The sequence below is a fragment of the Taudactylus pleione genome, unplaced genomic scaffold (genome assembly GCF_031769625.1).
Source record: "Taudactylus pleione unplaced genomic scaffold, aTauple2 ptg001648l, whole genome shotgun sequence".
Taxonomy (NCBI): domain Eukaryota; kingdom Metazoa; phylum Chordata; class Amphibia; order Anura; family Myobatrachidae; genus Taudactylus; species Taudactylus pleione.
The window spans coordinates 56883-83565 of NW_028286045.1; the positions used below are offsets into that span (position 1 = coordinate 56883).

A 26683-nucleotide genomic window follows, 5' to 3' on the forward strand; every position below is an offset into this window, starting at 1 on the left:
TCCCATTCCACTAGGGGCTCTAATCTATCCTACTGCTCCTTCCAGCTCTCTGGTGTACCAGTCACCTATATACAAAATGTTTAAATGTGGTCAAGACTTGTAATATATCATGAGAACATGGGAGTATTGTGATTCTGCAATAGCCTGGAGTGGGATCTTTAGGACATTTATCCTGGGAAGACATTACATTCAACAAAGTGTAGGTTGAGTTGATTGGTCATCTTTACCCTCCTCTTTCATTTTGCTTTCCTCTAATTGAGACTTTAGTTCCAGTTCCCGTATTTGTTGCAATGCTGCTTTCAGTTGCTCATCCAGATTCTCCGCTCTTTCTTCAGCTTTCTGAGCTCTCACCTCTGAATGTCTGCAGGGAAAAATGAGAGGGCTTGTCCAGCTATACTAATATAAAAAGAACGTTCCGTCTGTCTGTTTGTTTCAAGTTGGCGTAAAAATTCCTGAATAGATTTGCATACATCATTTTGTAGTGGAAACTCCTAGAAATAACCTGCACTTTATTTCATCTCAATCCGTCAAGTTGAAGCTGAGCAATAACAAAAAATCTTTTTATTGACATAGGTGTATACAATGTGTATACAAGAGATAGGTGTAGTACAGCATTTTTCAACCACTGTGCCGTGGCACACTAGTGTGCCACGAGCGGTTGTCGAGTGTGCCGCGGTGGTCAGTTCAGGGCACTTATACTGTAGTGTGTTTTATTCCTGAGGAGGCCAATGTAGTGTGTTTTATTACTGAGGAGGCCAATGTAGTGTGTTTTATTCCTGAGGAGGCCAATGTAGTGTGTTTTATTCCTGAGGAGGCCAATGTAGTGTGTTTTATTCCTGAGGAGGCCAATGTAGTGTGTTTTATTCCTGAGGAGGCCAATGTAGTGTGTTTTATTCCTGAGGAGGCCAATGTAGTGTGTTTTATTCCTGTGGAGAAATAAAGAATTCAAGTGCTGCGCGCAACCTATTCCCTATTTAGAGATATTACGTATCTATGATATTTGCACACGAATACCAATACATTTACTATACAGTTATGAGTGAAGAGAGTAACTGCTCTTCCAAATTTTAAATTTTATTATTATGCGGCGCAGATGGCACATATACGGTTATGGCTTCAAGATGACTCCCCTAATGCCCTGCACGTTTTGTTGGTTTCTCAGATTTTCCCTAACTTTACACCATTGCAGGCCTTGCTTGCGGGTAGAATTATACAGAAAGGCCCTCCCCTGTTGATGCAAGCTATTAAGATATGGAAATTGGTATCTAGTATTCTACAGTTTACGGGATTAGATCCAGACACTTCTCTATGTAGTTATCGTATATTACCTGAACTGGCCTCTTTACAGCTTGAGGTGACATGGGGTTCTAACGGTGTAACTACATTGGGTCATTTATATGACACTTCAATTCTTAAATCATTTGCACAACTCCAAGAAGCTCATCATCTCCCTCAATCATATTTCTATAGATATTTACAATTACGGCATGCTCTCTCGGCTCAATTTTCAGATGGCCCTCCTCTAATTCAAATATCCCCATTGAAGTCATCCCTTTTATCTTTAGGTCCCCGGAAGACGCTTTCTTACTTATACTCCTATATATTGTCTTCTTATCATAAGGATAGTTTACCACATCTTAGATCAAAGTGGGAGAGAGATATTGGCCTTATAAGTGATGCGGAATGGGATAATGCTCTAGAAGCTCCTCGTATTTCCACAACTTCTATAAGATTTCAACAGATTCAACTGTTTATTTTACACCGTACCTATTTAACTCCTGTTCGTTTGCTGAGATTTGGGGGGAGAGCATCTGACATATGCCCTAAGTGTAAAATTAGTAGCGGTACTTTCTGGCACCTTCTATGGGATTGTCCGGTGGTTAGCACTTTTTGGAATAAGGTTCTGAGAGTTTTGTCCAATACAGGTATTGCTCCCACTTTAGCTACGCCATTGACGTGCTGTTTAGGCTCTATGGACGATGAGGTAGTGGACAGATATCTTAAACAATACATTGTCAATATGTGTACACTAGCTAAGGTATGTGTGGCTCGGTCGTGGATGGCTCCTACAGGACCAGATTATAATGCTTGGCTGTCCTTGGTCCGTACCACTGTTGAACATGAAAAACATGTGTTTATTTGTCGCAAAGCTGAGAAGAAGTATGAACGTATCTGGAGCAGTTGGCTTAAATCCTGTTATGCCCGTGCATTGCTTAATGATTGACCGGTATAGTATTGTTAGGATAATTAGGTAGATTATTACTTTGTTGGAGGTAATGTGCTGTGTGATAAGTTGAGAATTTGTTGGGATCTAGTTGATTTTGCCAATTTTTCAAGTGTTATTTTTGACAATATTCCAATATTTGTATAGTGTGGTATATATATATTTTTTTTCAAAAATGTTTTTATTGAAGTCAACAAATACACTCTGGTACACAAGTAAATATGACAAGAAACAATGACATAATTACAATTTATAGCATACAGTTCACTTGTGGTTTGAGGTAATAGACTTGCCACAATTTTCTCTTTTTACCGATCAATTGAAAATTAAACAGTAATATATTATAATGACTTCAACCATAATAGAAGAAATGAAGGGGGAAGAAAGTAGATGGGTGATGGGGGGGTGGGGGGGTGGATAAGTATAAGAAGAGAGAGATGAAAAAAGAAAAAAAAAAAAGGGAGAAAATAAATAAATAAAAAAAAAAAAAAAAAAAAACAGAGAAGAAGAGGAAATAAAGTGGGATGGGGGTTATGAGCCATGCACTCCCAGGGTCAATCCCCTACTACTCTTCTTTTATTTATGTAGGTTTTTTTTTTTTTTTCTCTTAAGGGTAAGTTATTGGGGGGTCTTGTAGCAGTATTCTAGTTTCATACCATTGTGTTGATTTGAAACACTGTTGTATTTGTCTTTTAATCTCAGGATTTAAAGCCTCAATAAAGCTTTCCCAAATTAAGAAGAATTGTTCTGCTTTCTTTTCCTTGTTGATAGAAGAGTTGACCCAATCCATTTTGAAAATATAAAATAATTTCTCTTTGAACATGGTTAATGAAGGAGGGGTAGGAGCAATCCATTGTTGCAGGATACATTTTTTAGCTACAGCCGAAATAATTAATAATAATTTTTTACAACCCTTGGAAACTCTAGTTATTCCTGGAATATAACCCAATATTGCCCATTCTGGTGTTAATGGAAGATAATTGATTAGGTCAGCTAGCACATATTGTTTCACTTCCATCCAAAATTTTTTGATGACCCTACAGTCCCATAGGCAGTGGTATAAAGATGCCTCTAAATGGGCGCATTTTGGACACGCAGAGGAGGTTGCAATACCAATCAAGTGACAACGTTTGGGAGAAAGATAGCTCCTATAGAATAATCTGTAGAACATTTCTCTGTAAGTTGTAGCTGTCAATGTTTGGAGGGAATACTGTAGCGTGCGCAAAATATTAGTTTCTGTTAGATTTGGAAAGCAAGTCTGCCACTTAGTGATACCAGTGGAGAATGTTCCCGTAAAGTAAGGAATTCTTAGTAGGTGGTAAAACAGGGATATAGCCCTATATGGATAGCCAGCCGACAAGAAGGCAGTGTGGTATATTTTTTTTTTATTTTTTTTTTACATATATATGTTTTATGTGTATGTGTATATATATTTTGTTTGGTTATTTGTTAATGTATTTCTATAAACCAATAAAAATTTACTCAAATTAAAAAAAAAAAAAAAAAAAAAAAGAGAGTAACTGCTGACTTATGACATAGGATCAGTTATAGCATAAAGATGTAGTGTAGATTTTAGCAGTGCTTGTATGCTCCTGCTGGGACCAGATGTATAACGTGAACAATGAAAGGTAAAGGAAAGAAAAGGCTTTAATTATAATAGATATATATAACCAGAAGCTGCGCACAACCTTTATACTACTTGTACACAGTGTACTAATGATTAAGGAGTGTTGATAGACACAAAATATATGGATAAGAATATTTACTTATACTCTAGAAAAACATACATCAATATACATCAATAAAGGTATTTAAAATAATCATTATCAGCTGTATACCAGCACGTCCCCTTCACAAAAAGATACATTTTCTGGGGACAGTCCCAAAGATTGTGGAGTGGCCATGCATCTTCCGAGGAACTGTGAAGCGGTTCCCCGAGGCCCGCCGACAGGCTCCATTTGCCGGGTGCCCACTGAGATTTTGTTACCAGCGGGCACCCGGCCGGCTCTATCCCTGAGCCAGCGGCATCTGGAGGCTGGCGCTCACTCCTGAGGTCTGACTTTCGGCTCCCGCAGGTTGTAGTGCACTATGGGAGACATGTCATGGGAGCACTGCATAAGGGGCATTACCACTACTGGGGGCATTGCATAAGGGGCACCACTACTGGGGTTATTGCATAAGGGGCACCGCAACAGTGGGCATTGCATAAGGGGCACTATTGCTGTGGGCATTATGTGTAAAAGGCACTACTGCTGTGGGCATTGTATAAGGGGCACTACTGCTGTGGGCATTATGTGTATTAGGGGCACTACTAACTGGGCATTGTGTATAAGGGGCACAAATGTGTGCATTGTGTAAAAGGGGCACTGCTGTGTGTCATACATGAAAAAGGGACACTACTATGTGGTGTAATGTGAATCAGGTGAATCAAGATTGTGCTACTCAGGCTTCATTGAATTTTTTAATGTGGACCACACTGTCTTAAAGGTTGAAGACCCCTTGCTCTAGATGGACACCTTATTATCAACCACTATATATTTTATTATATTATTTTAGCTTAATTTGTGTTTAATTAATCATGAGAGTGAGAGGCTATACACTGAGACTATATTTACTATGTGTAACTTTTTGTACACTTGTGTACATTTGAAGATTTTTATTAAATTGCAACTAGAAGAGTTCTCCAATCATTCTGGTGCTATAACAGAACAAAAAATGCTCTCTCCCACACTGTAACTAAATGTATCCTCTCCAGCAGTTTATCTCACGTAAATAGTCTTGTCCTACAAAAAGTTGGTGTTTGCAGTTGTCACTGTTTCTAACCTACAGACAATTCAGAGCTATAGTTAAAATAAATCACTAAAAAAGTACATAAAAACATTGGCAAACATCCTACCCAGAGACAACTTTTGATGCCTGGAGAAGTTGTCTTTTAAAATCTATTCTTTGCAGAAACAGTCATTGCCTGAAGAGTCCTATATACAGTAGTTGATCCTCCACCTTTGCATGTTTTTGTTGCTAACCTGGTGCACCTAGGAGCCTAGAAAACTATTTATTTCAAACTGAAGCAGTAAACCTGAATGAGCAGGACTTATATTTGTTCTGGTAGGTAAAGAGTGCAAGAACGTCCTGATTATTCTCTTATTGTATTTTGTTTTGATTTTAGCAGCACGCCAGGATGATAATTTCTTCTTACTACTCTAGGGGGCACAGGGAGGGCGATGTGTATAGTCTTGAGAGGAGAGTCTGGGCACTAAACAGTTTATTTAATAACCCAGCAGCCCTGGGCTTCCTATCCCCATACCCCGCTCCCAGGCCACAGCCTGACAGTTTCCAGCTTGGTGCTGGGAGGAGCGGGCACCGTTTGCAGGCAGGACTGCTCGTAAGTGGTAGCACCAGCAACTGGGTTGGTTACTTCCGTCGTGGTCTCCAGAGATGATTGCAATCACCTTCCGCAGCTGCAGTTGGACACAAGGGGGCAGGTAAGTGCGGCTTCCTGCTTGCATACTCGCGGCTTTACACCGCCGCTGTGGAGACCACTGGCAGTGCTGGTAGTGTTAGTTCGGGGATCCCTGCTCTGTACACTAGGCCACCAGGGAATTTAGAATGGGAACACTGCTTTAGGCTGTGGCGGCCATTGCCCTGGAGTCCATACCAGAGGGGGAAGCAGGCTTCTATTAGCCCCTCCCTGACACCTGAGCACACTCCCACAGTGCAGACAGCCTTGCTCAGGTGTTCACTTTTCCTCTCTCCACCTCCAAATTAAAGCTAGGCGGACAGTTTAATTGCACTCCCTGCCTCAGCACATGCAGGGAGAGAAACTTGGGCTCCTGTCTCCACTTATACCTTGCTCTTAGTAGCCTGGTTATATTGTTAAGCTCCTTCCTGCTGTTGCTGGATTGTATTTGTCCACTATTGGCATTGAGTGATCCTGTGTGCTTGTGAGAGTGAAGTGCTTTGGGTTAGTGTATGCACTGCTGCTGCATACCGGTCACACTGAGACACCCCAAAGGTCATTCTCTTATTTGTGAAGCCCATTTATGTGTGTATATACAGTATATAATATATAGCTGCCCAAGGATAGTGAGGGCTCAAGAAGTGAGATAGTTGCCCTGGATTGCTTTCATTGTGGCTTCCGGAAAGAAAGTTCTCAAAGAGGTGGATGCTCCTGTACCATGCACTGGTTGGACCTGTGTTAACTTTCTCCCCAGGACCCAGATAAAGATGGCCTTTGTGTCCATTGCTTTGCAGATGATGGCAGGAAGACTCCTTCAGCCGTGGTGTCTAGTCAGGAACCGGCTTAGGCTTCAGTACAGGTAAGTCTCAATTAGTTGATAAGCTTGCTGCACCTGGGACACCTCCTCCTGTTAATCTAGCTACAGGTTAGACGACAGGGAATGTTCACCAAAGCGCAAGCCTTCTAGAAGGGGAGGTTCTCCGCCCTTATCTGAAGGTGATTCTGTGTTGTCCTCGGAGCATGAGGCTAGTATCTTAGTTGATTTTGAAGGGGAAACTTCCTCAGTGTCTGAGGAATCTGTGTCTAGAGTTGTTGTTGTGGCTTTGATCAAGGCAATTAGATTGGTACTCCAGGTGGAAGATTCTGAACTCCTAGGTCCAAAGCCCCAGTTTTGAAACATCTGAAGAAGGCGACCATTGAGTTCTCTTCTTTGTGGCAGTTGGAGGACCTCCTTACAGAAACATGGTCTCATCCTAAGAGGCGCTTCCAGTTGTCAAAGTGCATTACATCCTACCCGCTACCAGTTGCAGAGCAGGCTAGGTGGGAGTCGTTTCCAGTTGATACCCACATCGCTGGCCTTGTTTGAAATTCCATTCTTCCTACTCCTAATATGGCTTCCCTTAGGGATCCTACGGATAAAATGCTGGAGACTTTCCTTAAGACAGCCTATATCAATGTGGGGGCTATTGCACGCACCGCATTGGTTCAACTTGGGTGGCCAAGGCTTCTGTCAGCTGGGCAAAGGCATTGGAAGCTGGCCTCAGTTCCAATACCAGCATATAGAAATTATTGCCTCTTGTGAGGCACATCAAGTAGACATGTTCTTACCTGGGTGAGGCGGCATTGACATGGGGGTCATGACATCTAGGGTGTTGCTATCTACTGTTGCAGCCAGGAGAACCCTCTGGCTACATTCCTGGTGAGCTGATACTGATTCAAAAACAGTGTTAGAGGCGCTCCCATATTCTGGTGACATCTTCTTTGGTCATGAGTTGAACAGGACTGTTGCTACAGTGGCGGCGTTCAGGATGGAATTCCTGCTCTTGGTGGCACCTACAGGTGCCTGAACATCTACCTTTTGCTCCTTTCACCAACAGGGAACGGCCAGAGGTTAGGTGTCACATAGATTCAAGAGTTCCCCCTCCAAGGGATCTAAGCCACATTGTAGGCAGCCTTGGAACTGCAGGAATCCAGCTACCAGGCCTACTGATCAGCCTGCTGCATGGCGGGGTGCGCCTCCACCTGGGGGTCCCCAGTGTGGGAGGCTGGCTTTTTTTTTTTGCCGAAGTTTGGATGGGAACCACGACAGATGCTTGGGTCAGGGGTGTAGTCTCTCAGAGGTATGTACAGACTTTTCAGAAGTGTCCTCCGGTGCGGTTCTATTCCACAGGATTTCCAACAGATCCAGCAAAAGCAACAGCTCTCAGGGATTTAGTTCAAGCACTCATGTCTTCCAGGGTCATCATACCTGTTCCCCCATCTCAAAGAGGTACAGGTTTCTACACCAACCTCTTCCTGGTCCAGAAACCAGATGGATCATTTCAACCCTTCCTCAATTTGAAGGCCCTGAACAGGTATCTGCGGATTCCCAGGTTCAGCATGGAGTCTCTTCACTCCATCATTTTAGCTATGGAACCGGGGGATTTTCATGGCATCTTTTTACATCCAGGACACCATTTGCACATCCCTATCCGAGTTAGCCACCTTCAGGTGTGTGGTGCGACCAGTTTCAGGCATTATTATTTTGACTGTCCACAGCTCCTCGTGTATTCAGGAAGGTCATGGCAGACATGACAGCACATCTTTGTCGAAGGAGCATCAGAATCTTGCCTTATCTAGACGACCTTCTTCTCCTAGCCCAGTCACACTGGTGGATGATCAATTGGTGAAAGTCTACATGACACCTTCTCAGGAGATGCTGCATATGGGAGTTCGGCTGGAATCCAGGGTTCAGCATCTTTCTTCTGACAGACAAGATTCAGGCAATAACTGTTTGGTGCTGAGACTCTACTCTCCAGAACCATCATCCTCCCTGTGCCTCCTATGGTGTCGCAGAAAAGGATTTAACAAGGTAAGATCATAAATCCTCATATATTCTTATGTGGGGAACACACTTGAATGACAAATGCTTAGATCGGCCGACCGATGTAACGATTTGGCAAGGTTACGCACAAATGACCTTTTGCATGATTCCTCAGACATCATCGGGTGTCAATCTACTCCTGCATGCAGATGCTGGGTTCCTTGGTCTCCACATTCGACATGGTAAAGCATGTCCAGTTTCACTCCCGTCCTGGAAGGTTCTGGCCAGGTGGGACAAATGCCATCTACACCTCAGGGCACAGCTGACCATTCTGTCGCAGGAGGTTCATCACACCCTCCTGATCAGGGGCCACCCCTTTTGGATCCAGGACTGGGTCTTGCTCACCACAGACGCAAGTCTTTGGGGGTGGGGGTGGTGTATTGTCAGCAGATGTTTCAGGGACAGTGGAGAGTTATCCATACTATGCTTAATGCCTGGGAGCCTTCTCCAGCAAATATTTATCACCGCACTTGGCAGACCTACTTTGGGTGGTGTTGGTCAGAGATTTCAATCCTCTGTCCTTCCAACTCTCTAGAGTCCTCTCTTTTCTGCAGGCAGGTCTGGATTCTGGCCTCCAGCTCTCTATGAGAGTACATATCTCCACCCTGTCTGTACTGTGGCAGATTGAGCTCTTTATGAATGTACGGACATTTTTCAGGGCGTCTTCCATGTGTAGCCACCTTAATTTCCTCCAGTGGCTCAATTCTTCAGGCCCTCCAATTGGCACATTTAGAGCCGTTGGATATGGCGGACATTCGTTGGCTTACATGGAAGACTGCCTTCTTATTTGCCATTGCATTGGCACAGTGACAGTAAAACTTGAGCGCCTTGTCTTGTTGCTTACCCTTTCTAATCTACTATTCGGATTGGGCTGTCTTGGAAACTCGCTTGGGTTACGTACCCAAGATTGTATCTCCGTTCTATATTAACTAGGAGATTGTGGTACCAGCATTAAGTGTTCCAGTTGCTTCACTGGAGGAGGCCTCTCTGGATGTAGTGAGGACTCTCTGGTTTTAATTAGACAGAGCCAGAGTTCTCAACAGATCTGATTCTCTGTGGAGCTGGCCAGCTTCTTAACAGACTTTGACCATGTGGCTCCGCTTGATTATCCACCACACCTACTCTGGTGGACCTTCCTGTCCCTTCCGTGGTAACTGCTCATTCCACTAGGTCAGTGGCATCCTCATGGTGGTGCTTCTGCAGAGCAGCTTTTTAAGGCTGCCACTTGGTCCTGTCCATACTATAATTTGTTTCTATCCTTTTGATACCTTCGCCTCTGCAGATGTGACCTTTGGATAATGAGTTCTTAGCGCGGCTCAGGAGCGCCAACTCCCATTGGGGGACAGCTTTAGGATGTCCCAGCATCCTCCCTGTGCCCATTAGTGGAGGAAGAAGAAAAAAGGATTTATGGCTTACCTTGTTAAATATTTTTCTTCAACTCCATAGGGGGTACAGGGCGCCCACCTTGACGCACCTGGCTTGCGAGGATTAGTCTCTGTGATACCAGTTTTCTACGCACCTTGCTTATGTGTATGTTTCTGTGTGTGTGCTGGTCATTCTTCTGCCTCGCTCCTTGCCGTGGGCTTGCTAACTTAACTGGCTGGTCGTGGTATGGGGGCGAGGTATAGAGGGAAGAAAGCCCTAGGCTGCTGGGTAATTAAAATAGCTGTTTGGTGCCAAGACTCTACTCTCCAGACCCATCGTCTTCCCTGTGCCTTCTATGGAGTCGAAGAAAAGGATTTAACAAGGTAAGATCATAAATCCTCTTATATATTCTTATGTGGGGAACACACTTGAATGACAATTGCGTAGATCGGCCGACCAATGTAACAAATTGGCAGAGTTACGCACACATGACCTTTTGCATACATACTTACAAATTGGCAGCTCAATATAGCTGGCCAGGAGAAGCAGCAGCTGTGCTGTAATTATCGCTGGTTCCTGTGGTCAGCATATGGGTCAGTCTTTCTGTCTGTCATGAGCTTTAGGACAACTTACTGCAATGAACTTCAGGCTCCTGACTGTAAAATGACTTTCCTTATTAAAAACTAATTCCAAACTTCTCACTAACCACTTCAACCCCCAACAGATTACTAATTAATTAGCCCACCTCCTTTCAGCTTCCATTAACACACACTGACTAACCTTTGTCTTCGTGATCACTTATTAGTAAATGATCTCAGCTCTTCATGTCTTCTTACAAACTATTTCCTAGTGTGCTTGAGTCACTCTGTAATATTCCTTTTTCATGACCCCCACTACTACTGACTCTCAACATTACTTTGGCATCTCAAATGATGATGATGAGACCCTGGGCAGCTCATCCATTTCTACTCTGTGTCATGAAAATATACAGCTTCAAGAAATTGACTTACATGCATATTTTATCATTTCTAAATATAAAAAATATATAGATTTTCATATTATCCTATTTAGTGTATTGTACTAAGGAATATACTGGAGTATATTTAATTGTGTGCAGTATAATGTGTTTTTCATAAACTATACAGTATATACAAATTAGAGGGCAATTCAAATATCTGCGGTAATTTAACCCATGCTAATTGATCCCCTGAGGCTCTACAATTAGTCCTGAAGGCAGCTGGCAGGCTACACTTACCGGAGATTTTTTTTCGGGGTCTGAACAGACCCTAAAATAAATTCCAGATAACTAGCCAACAGGTGAAACGAGGCAGTTAACGCATAGATCTGTGAACTTATCACAGATGTAATTGCGGTTAACAAGCCACTCAAGTGAAAAAGGGACTCTAACTGAATAGCCCAAGACTATCACCCTTTTTCATCCCTGTTAACGTAATGGGGCTAAATGAAATCAGCCCTAAACTAATTTGACAAAAAAGTGCACATACTCATCACTTCGGTATTCTATATTTAGCAAGGTAGGTCAAATAAACATACTCCGTCTGTATAGATATTTAACAATAAACAGAAAGTGATCAGATATACTCACAGGAGGCGCTTCTCCAATTGTTGCAAAGATGTCAAGGACTCAAACGCTTGTATGGATCGCGGGGTATTGGGCCTGCTAGCTTTTAGAACACCCTGCAAAAATGATGATAAATACTAATAGACCATCATTCGTGGAGAAGTGACATACAATTGTATATAGAAGACCACCAAGATGCTCTAACCTCAGTAGAAATAAGAATTTCCTCTTCCTTCAAGGACTTATTACAAATGTTTCCATCATAGCCAATGATTCTCATTGCATCCTGTGTAGAAGCTGTTTTATTCTGAAGTTTATCTATCTTGGCTTGTGTGTTAACCTGGAATTAAGGAGTTTTAAACAAGTTGAATGTGTAAATTTAATTTTGTGCAGGGGTATGTTAGACATAACAGTGGGAAAATGTCATCTAGAGGCTGCAAAGGGCGGACTAAGCACTTTAAATCTCTGAAAAGTATCTGTGCTCCCTCCCATTAAAACTCCATGCCTTGCAGAAGCTGACTTACTGTACTGTACCACAACACAGATTTTAAGTAAAAAAGAAAAAAATAACCAAAAAATGTAATTAACTAAGAACCTCTCACGTCACTGGCAGCAGTGGATGAGTAGGAGCATTGGCTGGAGGTTCAATAGCCGTGCTCACGCAGAAGGGCACTGACTCCGCAGAACAGGGTCAATGCCGGGAAGGCAGTGATCAGCCTCTTGTCCAGCAGATTGCCGCTGCACCACTATCGTGCACTGAGGGGGTGGCTTGTCGGATAGGTAAAATCTCTCTCACGTACTAGGATTGGCCTGTTATCCTTACTTCTATGCGGGATGTAGTCAGGACGCATTTGGCACCGGCAGAATCCCGACACTGAAAGCCCGGCATGGGACTAAAGTTAGGCATCAAAATACAGACGCCTATCATTAGCCCCACTTCCAAATCCCCACGCCCGGCATACCGAACATAGGTTAGCCGGGTGTCACGACATGTTAGCCATGGGGGGGGGGGGGTGCACCACCGGGGGTTGGTTAGGGTTAGGCACCCCCCCGGGAGGGTTAGGTTTAGGGTGCGGGGAAGGGGAGTTAGGGTTAGGCATCACGGGGGAACTTAGGGTTAGGCACCACTCCCCAAGTCTTAGAGTTAGGCACCCCAAAGGGAGGGTTAGGGTAGGGGGGGAGAGGGGAGGGTTAAAGATACTTACGAGCCGGCTTCGGGATTTTCATCTGTCGGGCTTCTCTCATCGGGATTTGAACCGGCGGCTTGTAAGCCATCGCTATTTCATACCCAACCCTTCTATACATCTTTGTTTGTTTCTCTAAAGTAGTGTTTCCCAAACTCATTCCGCAGGGAGCACTAACCATGCATGTTTCCATTTTTCCTAGTTGGTGCACATGTGGAACTAATTATTTTATTTGTGACTCTGTGAGGAGGAGACCTGAAAAACATGCACTGTCAGTGCTCCCTGTTTTGGGAAACACTGCTCTAAAGAATCTTCTTAGTTACACATACTGGGCCTGACACACTTCTGCGGACGCATTACCATACGGCTGCGGCAGGCTACTCACTTCCTAATGCTAATGCGGGGAATCCGCCCATGCATACTAAAAATCTTTGTGTCTGCATGTGGAAGCCCATCCCGCTGTTTGTATGTCCGCAGCCACAACCGTAATCATTAATATCTGGACTTGCACCCACCAGGGCCAGATTAAGGGCCACATTAAAAATGATCAAGGGCCTATACTAAGGAACGGATGAGCTGTGACCAGTGCTGTGTGGGTCGGGTCAATGCCACGTGGGTGTGTACACCATCTAATCATCCCCAATAATGCCCTAAATAACTGAAAATAGAAAAATTGCATAAATTCATGATACACCTAGAAATATAATTTTAATACTTATGATTATGGGCCTATTTTTATCTGAGGCCTGGAGCTGGAGCTCCATCCACCCCATTGTTAATCTGGCCCTGACACCCACCCCATACTGGGTGTAAAAGATACTTCTGAAACAGGTGTCAAATTTCCATCGTCACTATATAATCAACCACAAAAGGCGGCATAATCCTCCCTGTTACAGAACAGGTCTGTGTATTCACATGTTCGTCACCCAGATACCGGCCAGAAATGCTCACTTTACGAATAGTGTTGTTCTTCGATGGGTGGATCAATCAGTACGCACTAGTAAACTCCATCCGTGTGTGTATACGCAGATGCGTATTTCTTTCTTTGGTGCATGTTCAGTAAGCTGAGATCCGCAAGATCTGTCCGTCTCAGAATCAGGCTTATTGTATAAATTACTTCCATGCAATATTTGTATAGTAAAATGCTTCATAACTACCTTGTTTCCACTGATGTGCGGATCCTGTGGTCTGATCTCAGATGGAACAGCATCATGTGTGACTTTTGAGAGAAGCAATTTGCATGTTTCAATCCATTCATTACATGAACTCTAAAGAAATAATAGAGAATAAAACCTTACATTATTGGTTTTGAGGTTTGCATAGGCCTATGCATAGAGATGCCCGATTTCCAACACCAGGTCCAGTTTTAAAGAGGTGACTATGCTTTTAGTCTAGTAGGGAAGCACCAGTCACATGACGAGTCAGTCACATGACCAGTGTATCGTTATGTTATATTAATAAACCTAGATAAATTTAATATGCAATAATGTTTTTACTTATTTTCAATGAATAGTTTTATTTTCTATATAAATTCACCTAAAAAGTAGCTTATAATGAGTTTTGTTAAAATAAATATGTTCTAAAAATTAAGAAAAGGCCTGCCACCTAACTCATTTTGAATGTATTCTATGACACTCATAGAATACCTTCAAAATGAGTCAGTGAAAGAAAACAGATCTTGATGTGAGGATCACCTTATAACAGCAACTTTGTTTTATAATTTTTTTATTCATTGGCAATGTCTAGGCAGTAACATATAAGAATAACATTGCTAGCTATCCCTCACCTTTATTGCCTGTAATTGTCTCAACTCATAGCCAGAATCTTCATCCAGATGATTATTCTCCAGCATATCCTGACAAGACCTGTCATGTGATAGGGATCTTTAGTTTAAATCTTCCAATCTGTTGCTGCACAATATCTTCATCATTGTCAAAATGTCCCCGATTTGAAGAAGACCTTGTCCATGAAAATGACCCTGGCTTTAAAAGCAGCAATCCCATGAAAAATGTTAATAATTCTATATAGTATCATGGACTGCCCACGGCAACCACATGCACATGGTACATGATGTAGTAGCAGAGAGGCTTTGGAATGCCCCTCCGAGATCTATATGCACTGTGACATCCTCCCCCTCTTTAAGTTCCCTCTTAAATCCCATGACATGCTGGGAATTTTCATTTGTTTATCAGAATGACTGTGTGTGGCAGCCATAGTTGCTTACTCTCCAGAGAGATTTTGAAAAAGAAATGCAAAATGCATGCTTTAAAAGGTACTTTTATGGTATGCAGTCACTTTGTTGACATTTAGAATGTTCTCAGCATAATGTTGACACATACAGAAAATCGACATTGAACATGTTGACATTCGCAATGTCAAACTGACATAAAGTCGATATTGTCAACTGCTGCAATGTTGACTCCAGATTTTAGGGTTAGGGTTAGAGTTATGTCTAGGCTGCAAAGGCTAGGGTAAGATCAGGGTTAGGTTTAGGGTTAGATTCGATGGGAAATCCCATTGTCGACATGCCAACTGTCAACATTCATAATGTTGTCAGTGTCAATATTTGTGAATGCCAATGTTTGACATGTCGACATTCAGAACCTGTTGATATGATGCTGTCGACATTCTGATCATCGACAATATATACCATCGACAATATATACCACGCCCACTTAATTTGCTATTTATTGAAAACAAAAACCATTGCTGATTTAATATACGGTTACTGCAACCGCTGTCCTTGCGAGTTCCCCTTTGTGCATAGCAGGGATATTTTCATGAAAAATTAAAATATTCCCTGTGATACTTAACAATCGCGGCAGTTCCGCTATTATTAGTGCATAGACCCCCAGGAATAGTATATTTGATAAATGAGAAGACTAACCTAGTAATGTAACAGGAGAAACAGTTTAATTTTTCGGATAAGGCGAGAGCTTCTTCTTCCATTATCTGCACAGGAACTGTGGCAGCAAGTGCTTCCTTATCAAACATAACAACAGCTTTTGGATCTGAGGGATCAGAAGAGTGGTCTGGTGACAAGAGTATCAGAAAATCCACCATGTATTGGACCATAGCTATATGGAGGTTTGTTATCTGGGGAAATGACAGAGAAGCATTCAGAATATTAATATATTATGGGATGTAGTCAGGAAGCCGGCGGTATAACATACCGATTCCAATATTACATGTCATTTGTGTTAGGGTATATTATATTACAGCATGCTGAGTTAAAGGATATTTCTATCTTGAAATACAACGTGTAACAAAGCCAATACATGCCTAAGAAATATATATTTTTTTTTAATATAACTCCAGAAATATCTTTTTTTGATTTTGGAAGATGTCTGTTACCCAGGAGCAACAAAACTGAGGGTCTGATTCAGAGGCGCATGCTATTTGCGTGCGCTCGCTCTGAATCAGGGCGTTCCTTTTTTTAAAAATTCCGGCCTCCAGGCCTCTCGCACAGCTGTGGGTAACCACACACAGCTTGTGCGAGCAACCTGACGATAGTCGCGATTATTGCGACCATCAGCATTGCGAGGAGACCTTTGTGGTAGGGTCTCAGCACTCGCAATGCCAAGTGGACTTCCTGCTCTAATAGAGCAGGAAGTTCACTACTGACATCACGAGTGATGTCAGTAGGGCCACCCACAAACGGCAGGCGTTCCTTCGGGAACGCCTCCGTTTGTACAGCCACCCCCCTCCCCACCTACAAAACGGGGCGAGCTGTCGATCAACCGCCCCGTTTTGTTGTAAGCCCCGGAGTGAGTGATTTCTCACTCCCTACGGGGCTTTCACATGCTGCGCGTGCGCATTGGCCCACCATCAACCCGCTTGCGAGCGCAGTGCGCTCGCGAGTGAGTCTGAATCAGGCCCTGAGTTTAAGTAAATGTTTGGGATTTTTTTCCTCTTACACAAGATGAGGAATTGCTTCTGACGTATTAGAGAAGTATTTCAAGTTTTATTGATGCCTAATAACGGATTTGTAGTTATAAATATGCACATAATTGTATGTGACATGTGGAAACAATGGGCCTGATTCAGAGGCGGTCGGAGGATGCAAGCGGTCGCTCAGAAACTGGGCGGCCGCTTGCATCCTGACCGCCCGCCTCTGTTTCGGTCGTTAGGCTGTGGGTTTACACCCACAGCTCTAACGACCGCTCCGGTGATGGTCGCGATGGTCAGAGACCATCGTGACCATCGGGGCTTACGACGAGACCCTAGGGTAGGGTCTCACTTGTCGTAAGCCCCGGAGAGCTTCTGGCTCTGTCAGAGCCGGAAGCTCTCCACTGACATCACTAGTGATGTCAGTGGGGCCTCCCCCAAACGGTAGGCGTTCCCATGGGAACGCCTCCGTTTGGGCTGCCACCCCCCCGGCCCGCCTTCCAAACGGGGCGAGCTGTCAATCAACATCGACAGCTCGCCCCCTTTGGAAAGAGACCCGCTACGACCAGCGCTGTCGGTCGTAGCGGGTCTCACGCATGCGCACGAGGGAGCCGGCTCCCTCGTGCGCATGCGCACTGGCCAAACATCGAGGCGGCCGTGCGGTCGTAGACCGTACGGCCGCCTCTGAATGAAGGCCTATGTGCTTATGCTACTGGTGCCGACCTATGCTTACCTTGGGATACTTGCAACTTTGTATATTAGTGGAATGGATGCTTTGTTAGTGAATACATTTTACGCCTGTATTTTGGGGCGCAATTTATGCCAACTCTGTATTAGCTACACAGTGCACACAATTAAGGAGATGATGGGGTCTTATGTGATAGAATGCGATCTGCAGCCGCTGCGGGAACTCCTGCGAGTCTTCTTGTATTTTTAAAGCGGCAATCATTTTATAGGCAAAACCAGCTTGCATATTTTCAAATATCCTCTGCGTACACAGTTGCAGCTGCGGTGGCTACAACTCTAAATCAGGCCAATAGTACAATAATACAACTGTGGCTTTGTGTCTGGCCAGCCAACTGCTCTGTATATTTCCCCACATCCGCTTACTACAAAGATTACACACCTCCTGGGTGAGCTGCACATTGTCCCTCTCTGTTCCGCTGGTGATGGTCAGAACCCAGCGCTGCAGCATCTGAAAGACCTCTTCTGTTTCCACTCTAATGAGATAATACAAGTTACTGTACTTATTAGGAAAGATAATTAGCAAAATACTTTTTCTATCAATATATATATAGTTATTACATTGGTATGCTGATGATTGATTTTTATCTACCAATGCCTAAGTTATTGGGGCTCATATTAAAAAGGTAAACTGTACAATCAGTTTCTGGTTGCACTTTGTGGGAATGATGCAGAGTTGCACATAGGCTGGATGTAATTTAAGCTCACTTAAAAACACCTCGGAAATACATTCCAACCTACCGCAAATTGGGACAAATGTAATGAACATGGGACGGCGTGACAGTCCCCTGAAATCGGGACACTGCAGACAAAATCGGAGATGTTGCTGTACATTTTGTTCTCAAATGGTGATAAACAACACAGAGGAGACAAAGTAGCTACTTGTCATTTGTGTGATTGACAAGTCTATTTTCTTTCGATTGCATTACTTTTTCTGTGTGCACCTTGAATAATCCCACTAAACAAGGTGAATGTATATGGACTATGTATACACATATACAGGATTTAGTCAAGAGACTCTGGACCTTATTCAGAGGCGGCCGTACGGTCTACGACCGCACGGCCGCCTCGATGTTTTGCCAGTGCGCATGCGCACGAGGGAGCCGGCTCCCTCGTGCGCATGCGTGAGACCCGCCACGACCGACAGCGCTGGTCGTAGCGGGTCTCTTTCCAAAGGGGGCGAGCTGTCGATGTTGATTGACAGCTTGCCCCGTTTGGAAGGCGGGCCGGGGGGGGTGGCAGCCCAAACGGATGTGTTCTTATGGGAACGCCTGCCGTTTGGGGGAGGCCCCACTGACATCACTAGTGATGTCAGTGGAGAGCTTCCGGCTCAGACAGAGCCAGAAGCTCTCCGGGGCTTACAAGTGAGACCCTACCCTAGGGTCTCGTCGTAAGCCCCGATGGTCGCGATGGTCAAGAACCATCGCGACCATCACCCGAGCGGTCGTTAGAGCTGTGGGTGTTAACCCACAGCCTAACGACCGCAACAGAGGCGCGCGGTCAGGATGCAAGTGGCCGCCCAGTTTCTGAGCGACCGCTTGCATCCTCCGACCGCCTCTGAATGAGGCCCTCTATGCCGATGCTGAAATCCCGACAAGGAAGTTAAGATCGGAGTCAAAATACTGATGCCCATCTTAATCCCGACGCCGGAATCCAGGAGGACGCGTGCCCGAAAGAGGTAAGTGCAGGGCGCCTGTCCCGTTAGCCGCGCGGGGGGGTGGGAGGGTTAGGTTTCGGGCAGTTAGTGGGGTTAGCGTTAGGTTGTGAGGGGGTTAGGGTTAGGCACCCATATGGAGGAGGGTTAGGGTTAGGCACCACTGGGGGCAGGGGGGGGTGTTTAGGTTTAAGCACTAAGAGGGGAGGGTTGAGTTTAGGCATGAAGGAGGGGGACTTAGGTTCAGGAACTAACGGGGAGGATTAGGGTTAGCGTGCAGGGTGGGGAGGGTTACGTTACAAGAAGGGAGGGTTAGGGGGGAGGGGGGGATGGTAAGTATACTTGCCTGACCCCTGTCAGGATACCAACCATCAGGATGCCGCTATCGGTATTGTGACAGGAGGCATCCCGATAGCCGGCATTACATACCCATTCCCACATATTCATATTTTATTGTACATACTTTTTGTCTGTAAAGTAGCATTTCCTATTAACATTTTTTGCAGCATTACGGGGCACAGTGCTGTGATTATTATCAGTCTGTATCGCAACAGGCTTTTTTATGTTTAATTAAAATATCCCAGCTATGGGCTAAGGACCTGATTACAAGATTTACACTAATGCAATCGTAACTGCATTCTCTCACGTAATGCAGTTGCTAAACTATGCTAACGCCTTCCAAAGCATAGCCGAGCATAGGGATGCCCACTGCTGTCTTCTCATATCTGTCCGATGACGTGCAACAACGTAAACATCGGTAACATACACACATCGGGCAGTCATGCAGCATGGAAGTAGTCTGGCCAACCGCAAACACTGCAGCTCTCCTGACACACGGAGAGCTCTCATGCTGTGAAGGAGAACGCAATGGCTAATTTATGCACGACCATGAAACGGCTTTTAAAAGGTCTGACATGTCTGCGTTTTTCTAACCACCCCCCCCATTACCACCCCTTGACGCTAACTGCCTGTCACACTTCGTGAATGGTCCCTCTGTATGAGCGTATTCACAATGCAATCGCTGCGTGTGCGCAGGGTGGCTTTCACCCACTTGCAAACAATTGCTCGATCTGCGTAAATATTGCTTTTGCGAAAATCTCTGTATCAGGCCCCTTATGTAACTCGCAGGGACAGCAGTTGCAATACATCCCGGCCACTGTACATCAGAAGAGCCTTTCATATTTTTGAAAGACTCCTCCTGGGAATCTGATACCCCCCCTCAGCTCTGGGCCCCATAGCAGCTGCACCCAATGCAACTACGGTTGTTACACTCATGGCCCTACATCCAAGCTTTCACCTGCGGCCCCAACTCTTGCCTTCTTTATTTCCCATCGTCCTTTCCTTAGTGCTCCATCCCATTCATTTGTCGGCTTTGTTTGTTATAGCATGTAATATTTTTTTATCTGATACTAAAATCCCTTCTTTAGTGTTACATAGTGGTATCTGCAATGATTAACTGTATAGTATTAACTTATTGCTTATATGTAAGTAAATATACATAACACTTCTAAAAAACTGATTTCTTTGAGCAGTCAAATTTAGATTTTAATGTATCGTTCATACTTTTTGGTGGAATCCAGGCTGGGTTTTTCTTCTGAGTCAGCACTCCCAATTAGGCCAAATATTTGCTCGGCTTGGGCTATCCATTCTGGAAGAAGGTGGAATAAGTTTGCCCAATCAGATTCTTTTGTTTCCTTGGGTGCAGATTTATGTGAATGAAGTGGCAATGACCAGTGCTCCAGACTGTTTGACAATGATGTGAGTCCTCTGGGTACTCCTGTGTATGTGAGAGGAGATAGCATAGACCTCAGCGTTTTTGCTGAATGATACTCACATATTACATTAATGTTAAAGCTTTGCTGCCGAAGCTACATCTATTGTAAAAACATCTTGCCTATTAGTATATTCACATGTCTTTATATTTTGAAAGCTAAACATTATTATCGGAAATTAATAAAATTGATAGAGACCATTTCAGATCATGTAAAACATAATAAATGAACTCCACAATAACATATAGATGTGTCCTTACACATCTTTTCTGTAGTCACGCTAAAAAGCCCCTCTCGGTGCGCCAGTTCCCGTGAGACTCCGCTGACGCCAGGCGTCTTGTCTTTTTTTGCCGAACATGCGTCTAATTTGCAATGCGATGTGATTAGATAGACCCCGATTAATTTGATATGCAACACTATTATATCTGTGTGCGACTGAGTCTCTGAATCTGTATACGAAGTGCTACAATATAGCGGCCAAAGCTTTTTTCATTCCAAGTTCCGTTGTGCTTCATATGCTTCATGTGCACACAGATATACAAGTGTCGCCTATCAAATGAATCAGTGCCATCTGCTGGTGTGTCCTAGTCACATCACATTGCTACTTAGATGCATTTTCTGCAATGAAAGACGCCCCACATTAGCACGGTAGCACAGGACCTGGCGGCTCACTCACACCAGGCAAGTCGCACTGCGTGGCATATTGAGGCTAGATGTATGAGCATACATTTGTATAATATATATATTATTCATTTAAACATCTATTTGTAATAAATTATTTTTACCAATAACATACACAAACAAAACATACACATAGACATCCAACACACCTATATTAACATGTTAAGAATTATTTATAAGACTCGATGTCCTCTGTATTTGGAGCCCAAATCCCTATCACTGATGGGGATTTGTAGGGGATGTAGTCAGCATGCCTCCACACAGCATGCCGACAGACTATATCCCGGGTCCAGAATACCGACCGCCGGCATGCCGAAGGTAAGTATCGGGGGGGGTGTTAGGTTTTGGGTTAGGCACTAGGGGAAGTGTTAGGGTTAGGCGCTAAGGGGGGAGGGTTAGGGTTAGGTGCTAAGGGGGAGGGTTAGGGTTAGGCAACGGGGAGGGGGAGGTTAGGTTCAGGCACTAAGGGGGGAGGTTAGGGTTAGGCACCAAAGAGGGAGGGTTAGGGTAGGGTGAGGGATAGCATACCGACCAACAAGTGTCGGTATGCTAATCCTGTCAGGATCCCGGCGTTGGGATTCTGACCGATGGGATCCTGACTGTCGGCATTACATACCCAACCCATTTGTAGTGAAAGTGTAAAGACCAGGCGTATAGTCAGGGCTGGCTCCGTATGGAATAGCGCCCTGTGAGATAATTATTTGTCGAACCCCCCCCTCTCCTAGCAGAGGGCTGTAGGGACTCGGGAGGGTGAAGGGCTGCGGGGACTGGAAGGGAGAAGGTGCAGCAGAGGAGGGCAGTGGAGGGCTGTGGGGACTCGGGAAAGAGACCATGACCCCCGGCCCAGCCCGCCCCTGACAGTGGGTACTCTGGAGCAAGAAGGTGGGTGGAGAAAAGCTTTGGGGGTAGAAGACGGCGGGCTGAGAGAAGAGCTGTGGGCACGCCTGGCCAGCTTATCGCTTCCCGATCCAGCTGGCTGAGTCTAACTGTCACTCAGTGTAGTGGGTGTGTCTATGTGTACTCTACATTACATCTAGGAAGTGGGGCGGGCTGCAGGGGTAGGCACTGAGCAGCGGGAAAAACGGCAGCTAGCTAGCAGTTAGCTTAGGAAATCTGTGCACCCATATAGGGTGGTACCCTTGTGCGGCCGCACTGGTGGAACGTGCCTTGAGCCGGCCCTGTGTATAGTACTGTCAGCCTGTGTGGGTTGAGTGGAGCTTGCTACAGTGTAATAGGTAACTTTGAGGTTAATGCTTAACAAATTTGAAAAGTCTGATAGAGGGGCTTTCCTTATGTGCTGTTATAATGATAATGAGTGACTGCCACATAAATGTTTTTATTAGAAAAATATACAGTAAAAATGATCAACAAAGTAATCACTCACCATTTTCCCCCTGCACTCTTCTTCTATACTGCTCGCATAGAAGCTCTGCAATACTGTTCAAATCTTCCATGGCTTTGTGCTCTGGAGCTGGGCTCCCGTCCAGGCCTTCGTGTCTCTTGAGAACTTTCTCCCCAATTTGAGACCACTGCTTCTGAATGTCAGCGGCAGCTTTTAGAGACTCTTGATTATTTATAACCTTATTGCCTTCAAACTGTTGCTGTTCTTCACTCAGCATCTGCAGGCATACACACAGCAGTGTGAACAGGACATTTGCACTTAATTATATTTAACCTCCTGTTACAAAGCAGACGATATAATACTGTGGTTAATTTTGCTGACACCTGGCCTGATTACTGTAAAGAACATCCAGGATGATTTACGAGTCTTCAAAAAGGCTCACTGCCAGGGGCGTAACTAGACCCAGGGGGGCCCCATAGCAACATTTTCACAGGCGCCCCTCAGTCCCCAGCCCATGACCCCCCTCCGATGCACTCCCCATTTCTGGATGTTTTACTTGGTTAGCCGGTGTTATACAGAGAGAACAGGGCTCTACAAGTACAGGGCCAGATTAAGGGCCACATGTTCCTTGGGTTGAAAATGTTCAAGGCCTATACCGAGAAGGGAACGAACGGTGATCAGTGCTATGTGAGTGTGGCTAGAGCTCCACTGTCTTCCCCAAATACATAAAAATAGAAACATTTCATAATATTGTGAGAAAAGTAGAAAAACTATTTTAAAACTTATGATTTATGACTTACTGTGTGCCAGATAGGCAGTTTGTCATCACCATGCCTCCACAATGATGGGCCTATTTTTATGTGGAGGCCTGGAGCTGTAATCCATCCACCCCATCATTAATCTGTCCCTGCATACGGGCTCTTTTTTTCTGAGTGCACATGAGTTGTTAGTAATGGGAAGTTGTGATATACTTTTAGTTGGATATTTTATTGTTTTCAGCTTAAGAGCATATTCAATTAGCCGCGATAAGCTGTTTTCGGCAAAAAAACATAATTTCGCCAGGCAAAACCTTATCCCCATATTCAATTCCAAAGACTTTTCGCCTACGTGGAAAGTCAATGTATTGGTATAGGCTAAAAAGATTTGCCTATGAAACCAGGCGGAAAAAAGTGCAGAATTGCGGTTTTGGGGTGCAAAGGTGGGGAAACCACCCTACACCCTTTGGACAGGTCCCCAAAGGTTACCTGCATCAAAAAAAAATATTTGAAGAACACCCCAAAAAATTACATTGAAAAAGGGGGTGAAAAAATACAAAGTTAGGCTACAAACTTAAAAACTATCAAAATAAACTTTTGGGGGGGTCTGCAAGTATGGGGGAGTTGTTTTTTTGATTACAGGTGCTTAGTGAAGGTGTGTTTTTTAAAACTTTACTTTTGCGTTTTTTAACCATGCTTGTACCCATCTTCATGTACCCCAAATTTGCTGGGAGTAGTTATTTTCTCCAAAAAAACCTGCTAAATGCTATTCTTCACCACTTGTGCAAAGATGCTAATTAGCAGCTATTGAGAGTATTTAAGCACCCCAAATAGCTTCAGTAGGGCTATTCGGGGGCAACTACATTGATCCCCAATGTCAGTGCATCTTTTGGGGGGTGTCAGGCTGATTTCCCCAAATCTGACAGCACTTTTCGCCTGTTTGAGTTTCGCCGGGTTCCGTTTTCGCGCCCTTTGGAATTGAATAGATCGAATATCGGGGCAGCACAAGAAACGTTTTCGCCTCTGAAACACGCAAAGTTGGCGAAAAGTATGGCCAGCGAAACCTTTCTGACTTTTCGAGTCTAATTGAATATGCCTTTAGTGTATTTAGAAGCACATAAATACCAATGTCATCAAATATTTCAAGCACACAAAAACATCTGTAATAAAGAGCGCTCAGATGTCAGCTCATTACTATAACTAATTTAAGACATAAATGAGACTGGTAGTAATAGTCAGAACTTGGATGTGATATTTTAACTTTTTCCACTTTGCACAATTCCAGTTGGAAGCAGATGGAGATGGGTTTCACTGGTGCACAGGGCCGCCATAAGGGGGGGACTGCGGGGACTCCAGTCCCGAGCCCGGAGAGAGAGGGGGCCCGGGTAACAGAGGTGTGGAACAGAGTGACGTGCAGTACCGCACGTCACTTATGGAATGCAGTGTGCACCGGCAGCGAAAGAAGAGGAGAAGAAGAGTCTCGGTAGCATTTAAAACACTGAGCCGACCATGAGCCAATCACAGCTCGTGGAACGACAGCCAGCCAATCAGCAGCAGCCGCTGCTGATTGGCTGCAGTTCCGCGAGCCAATCCGCGGCCGTTCCGCGAGCTGTGATTGGCTCACGGCCGGCTCAGTGTTTTAAATGCTACCAAGACTCTTCTCCTCCTTTCTGGCTGCCGGTGCACACTGCATTCCACAAGTGACTAGCAGTACCGCACATAACTCTGCGCTGGCGGCTGTCCTCTGGGCTCCGAACAACAGGTGAAGGACAGGTGATGTCTGCTGCGCTCAGCAGAGTTTGGGATCTGTTGTAGGGAGGGGCTGCCTAATTTACGTATAATTGTGTGTTTATATATTGTGGCAGTATCACCAGAGGTGGCACTGGTGAGCAGCAGATTCTGTGTGGGGCAGGGGAGATCCGCCCACACAGACTAGAAAGGCATTGTGGGAAGATGCCTAATGGCTGCCGAGGGAACTCAGTCCAGGGAGGACTGAGGCAGACCAGTCAGACAGAGCTCACTGTGCTAGCAAGCCAGTGAGGGCCAGGAGGCCTGAGCCTAGACCTGTGAGATACAGGGAAGGCTATCCAACTCTGGGACTGAGCTATGGTAGCTGCAAGGAAGCAGGCTAGACCGTGAGAGGCGGCAGCCAACCAGCTAAGGAAGCTATACCATGCCAAGAGGCCATTGTCCAGTCCTGCATGTGGCAGGAAGGACCACCAATCTCAGAGACTGTGACTTTCATGCAGAGTAGCTGCTTCTGTAGAGAGGGTTCAAGAAGTGAGCTAGTGCCCTAAACAAGGGCTAGGTTTGTTTATTATTTTTCTGTTTCTTGATTTCACATGCTGGAAGTAAAGCAGCACATATGTTTATTTAACTGGAATGCTACGTGTGGAATCTAATTCAGCACCTACTCACTGCACAACTGACCCCAATCTACAGAGCTAATTAACCCCAAGTATCACAATATTATATATATATATATATATATATATATATATACACACACACACACAGTATAATCACACACATACATATGGGTAGGTGATGTTATATTACTTGCTGTGCTGACACTTACATTTGTATGGTTTTACTTTAATATAGCTAAGCAACAGGCTTCTTTTTGTGTATGATATATATATATATATATATATATATATATAGTTGTATACAAAACATCTTGTGCTTAGGTATATTAAATGAAAAACATGCAAATAGAAATGTCCGCACAGCAAGTAATAGAACAGCACTTACGAACAAATAATCTGTGCCCCCAATAGGTCCAGCCCACCCTATGTAGCTCCACTCACATCCACAGCTCCGCCCACCTCTTCCCCATACCCGGGTGGGGGGGCTCTGTCTATTTTGTCAGTACCGGGCCCCACAATTTCTGATGGCAGCCCTGCTGGTGCAAACTGATTTTGCAGGCACAGGCTGATAAGAGCAAATGTAATTATCACATAATTTCCCTTTAAGCTAGTAGTTCTTCTTAAAAAAAAGAAAAAGAAAAATCTTTATGATTTAAATTAAGCATTTCTTTTTCCATTTTAAAATATATTAAAAATTTTTTTCTATTTTTACATTTATTTTACATTTTTAATATTATTTATTTTTCTCCTATTTCAACCTCACTTATTTCATTTATCTCTTCTCACCTTATTTATTACTGTTA

At 44.2% G+C, this 26683-nt stretch overlaps 1 protein-coding gene across 2 annotated transcripts in view; it reads right to left on the minus strand.

Annotated features, from left to right (window-relative positions):
- The window catches only part of AXDND1 (axonemal dynein light chain domain containing 1), a 79523-nt gene that overhangs the window by 1176 nt on the left and 51664 nt on the right, over positions 1 to 26683 (minus strand). Inside the window, exons 15-23 of one of the 2 annotated variants that reach the window (XM_088464330.1) lie at positions 22799 to 23033; positions 20525 to 20738; positions 17690 to 17783; positions 15563 to 15771; positions 14462 to 14540; positions 13833 to 13943; positions 11697 to 11831; positions 11516 to 11607; positions 228 to 361 (exon numbers count right to left, since the gene is read on the minus strand). In XM_088464330.1, the coding sequence (XP_088320456.1) occupies positions 228 to 361; positions 11516 to 11607; positions 11697 to 11831; positions 13833 to 13943; positions 14462 to 14540; positions 15563 to 15771; positions 17690 to 17783; positions 20525 to 20738; positions 22799 to 23033 (1303 nt within the window). The remainder of the gene's footprint in view (positions 1 to 227; positions 362 to 11515; positions 11608 to 11696; positions 11832 to 13832; positions 13944 to 14461; positions 14541 to 15562; positions 15772 to 17689; positions 17784 to 20524; positions 20739 to 22798; positions 23034 to 26683) is intronic. The other variant, XM_088464331.1, reaches the window with a different exon arrangement.